General features: G+C 51.3%; 1 protein-coding gene across 1 annotated transcript in view; it reads left to right on the top strand.

Moving 5' to 3' along the window:
* Positions 1 to 1,472: 1,472 nt before the first annotated feature.
* The window catches only part of BMPER (BMP binding endothelial regulator), a 174,542-nt gene continuing 173,220 nt past the window's right edge, over positions 1,473 to 2,794 (top strand). The window contains exon 1 of the mRNA XM_014452760.2: positions 1,473 to 1,574. Within this exon, the coding sequence (XP_014308246.2) occupies positions 1,473 to 1,574 (102 nt within the window). The remainder of the gene's footprint in view (positions 1,575 to 2,794) is intronic.

Genomic DNA, 2,794 nt, shown 5'->3' with positions numbered 1-2,794 from the left:
CTTCCTCTTGTGGGGGGGTCTGTGGCCGTTCCTCTCGGTCCCACATCCTACTGTTTGAGTCCCTTCCGGTTGGGTAGACTTGGGCATGTGGGCCAAGTAAAGGAAGGGTGCTGGTGCTGACCCGGACTCCGCTCCTCCTGGTACCTGGCTCCTAGCTCCTGGCTCCTGGCTCCTGGCAGATGGGGACACGGTCCCGTCTGGCTTTCAGGTCTGCCCCTGGGGGCCCGAGGATGGTGGCAGCGCTGCTCCGGGACGGCCCTGTGCTCAGGCACTCTGACCCTGACACGGGTGGCGGCAGGCCCCTTGCTTACACACACGGTAATAAAAGCCAGGCGGTGCGGCTTTCTTTGGGCTACTACTTTTATTTGGTGGTTATTTCTTTCGTGTTCTGCCATCTCTAATGCGTTGGTTCTATTTCAAAATACGATTAAACAGAATAGGGAGCTGTTTGACACTGCCCTGTTTTAAATCAGAGCTCTACTTGAGGAGCCGGGACATTCTAATGGCCTGCGTTTCTTTGTTCTGAGAGTTCCTTGAAAAGGCCAAAAAAAAAAAAAAAAAAAGCCAGATCTCAAACCTTAAATGGCATAGGACCCACAACAACCCCTGCAACAAACGAAAGCCCATTAAACGAGAATTGAAATGTTAGGTCAGTTAAATATAAAGGGGGCCTCCTTGTTAATCCCCCGTTGCTTCTGCTGGCACGCGTCGTATTTTCAAGGTACAGGAGCGGGAGAACACTGTCATCTCGTGATGTATGAGGGCCATAGATCACCCGAACATCGTCTTTGTAGACGACACGGGCACTAAAAGACACGATTCTGGCCAGACGGGGCCACGGGGGGTCTCGCTGCTCTTCTGCACCCCCTGCCTTTTTCTTTAATCTCCCTCTGTTTTGTGTTGCAGAGAAGTGAATTTCTTCATGGGATATGACTTGTTGCAAAATAATCGGGGGGCCCCCGTGGGCTTCATAAAGTCTTTTAAACGGCTGGGCTTCAAGGGCAGCTTTGTTCGGAGTGCGCACTGTTAGCCGGGACCGAGGAGGCGGCGTTTGCCAGGGTCCGGGCCTCTGGGGGATAGGCCCGCTCAGCCTAGACGGGCCGAAGGAAGAATAGCACTCTCAGATGTGGTGCAGTGAGTTGTGGGATGTTTTTGTTGTCCTTGCAAAATGCTTCAACACGAAGCCTCCAAAAACAGGGCCATGGGGTGCTGCCGGCCTCTCAGGAGAGACGCTCAGGGTAAGAGAGAAATCAGAGGACCTGGAGGCCTGGGGCCCGGGCCCTGGGCCGTCTTTGTAGAGACCCAGACTCGTTTTGAGTGGTGAGGTCAGAGACTTCGCCTGCCTTTCCGACCAGGCACCGTGTTTGCTCCTGGGTTCCAAGTGAAGCTATCAGCCACGGAGGTTTATCGTGTCTGAACGGGAGGCGTGCTTCTCAGAGGCAAACATTTAAATTCTCAGCTGCGAGGAGGACATGGCTCATCTCAGCCTCGAAAGCCGGCTGGCTGGAGAGCGCAGCCACGGAAGCACCGACGGATACCGCTGCCCAGGGTTTGAATCTCTGCCCGGCCAGCTGGTAAACCTGGGCGAGCCACGAGAGAGAGTATTTTCTTACCCCAAATAGGGGTAAGTCAGAGCCTTCCTCGGCTCGTGGCAAGGGTTGAAAAGGACGTAATCATGTGTGTTCCTCGCAGTCTAGAAGGTGATAGATCTGCTCTGACGGTCAGAGGTTGTTATTCTTAGTCGTTCAACAGCTGCCTGCAACACCATGTGCCCTTCGTTGGCCGGAGGTGGCTCAGCTCCGTGGCTTTGACTCTCCAAGGGACTTGCCAAAGCAGTGGAAGTTGGGGGTTCAGAAAGATCTGGAAATGCTAATTTACGTTAAAAGCTAGGCGCACCCCCACCTCTCCTGCCGACCCCCCTCAATTGGGAAAAAGAAGAGATCTTGGAAAACCATTCTCCTGGCTGGGAAGTTTGGGTTATTTTCCCTCTTAAACAGAGTTTCTTCACTTTAGAAATGGTTTTGCTAGTTGTTTAAAAAATTTTTTTCCCCATTATTTGCCTCCTCCCCCACTTTCTTTGAGCTGAGAATCGTGGCCTACAGCCTTATACTTGGACCCAAAGGCTTTGTAGTGGACCAACTGCCTCCCCACCCCCCTCCCCCCAACACATACTTCCAGCTCTTTCTGTGCAAGAGTTATGGGGAAGTCAATTGCACTATTGGTAACAAAGAACAAGCCAGTAAAAGCTTAATTAAAATAATAAATTATCAGTCAAATTTAATACTGCCATTGGCAACCACTGAGCTATCTCAGCCCCCCTGCCCGCCCCCCCCCCCCCCCCATAAACCTCCCCCCGGGGCCCCTGGGGATTTTTTTTAAAAAATTAAAAGCAAAAATTTTTATATTGAGAAAGGTGGGGGAGGGTTGAGCTTGTGTTTTTTCCCCCGGGAGGGGTCTTTGTCGCGGGCAAAGGATTTTCCCTGACCACCTGTTGGAGGGAGGGGGGCCCTTTTTTTTAATTTTTTCCACTTCAAAATTGGGGACAAACAGTGGGAAGTCCCCCCTGGGGTCTTTTTCGGCTTTTTCCCACCTTTCTGCCTTTTAAAACCCCAACGTTTTTAAATCAGGGCTGATTTCCCAAATTTTGGGCCCTCCCTTTCAGGGTTCCTTAAAAAAAGGGGGGGATAAAGGCAGGGGAACTTAAAAGTCTGGGCAAAGGGACCAATTTTTTTTGGAAATTTCTAGATTAATTAAAATGGAGTGTTGACTCTCTCTAAAATCTCAAGGGGCTCGG

Source organism: Myotis lucifugus, unplaced genomic scaffold (genome assembly GCF_000147115.1).
Source record: "Myotis lucifugus unplaced genomic scaffold, Myoluc2.0 scaffold_18, whole genome shotgun sequence".
Taxonomy (NCBI): domain Eukaryota; kingdom Metazoa; phylum Chordata; class Mammalia; order Chiroptera; family Vespertilionidae; genus Myotis; species Myotis lucifugus.
This window is presented reverse-complemented; position numbering and strand designations above follow the sequence as displayed.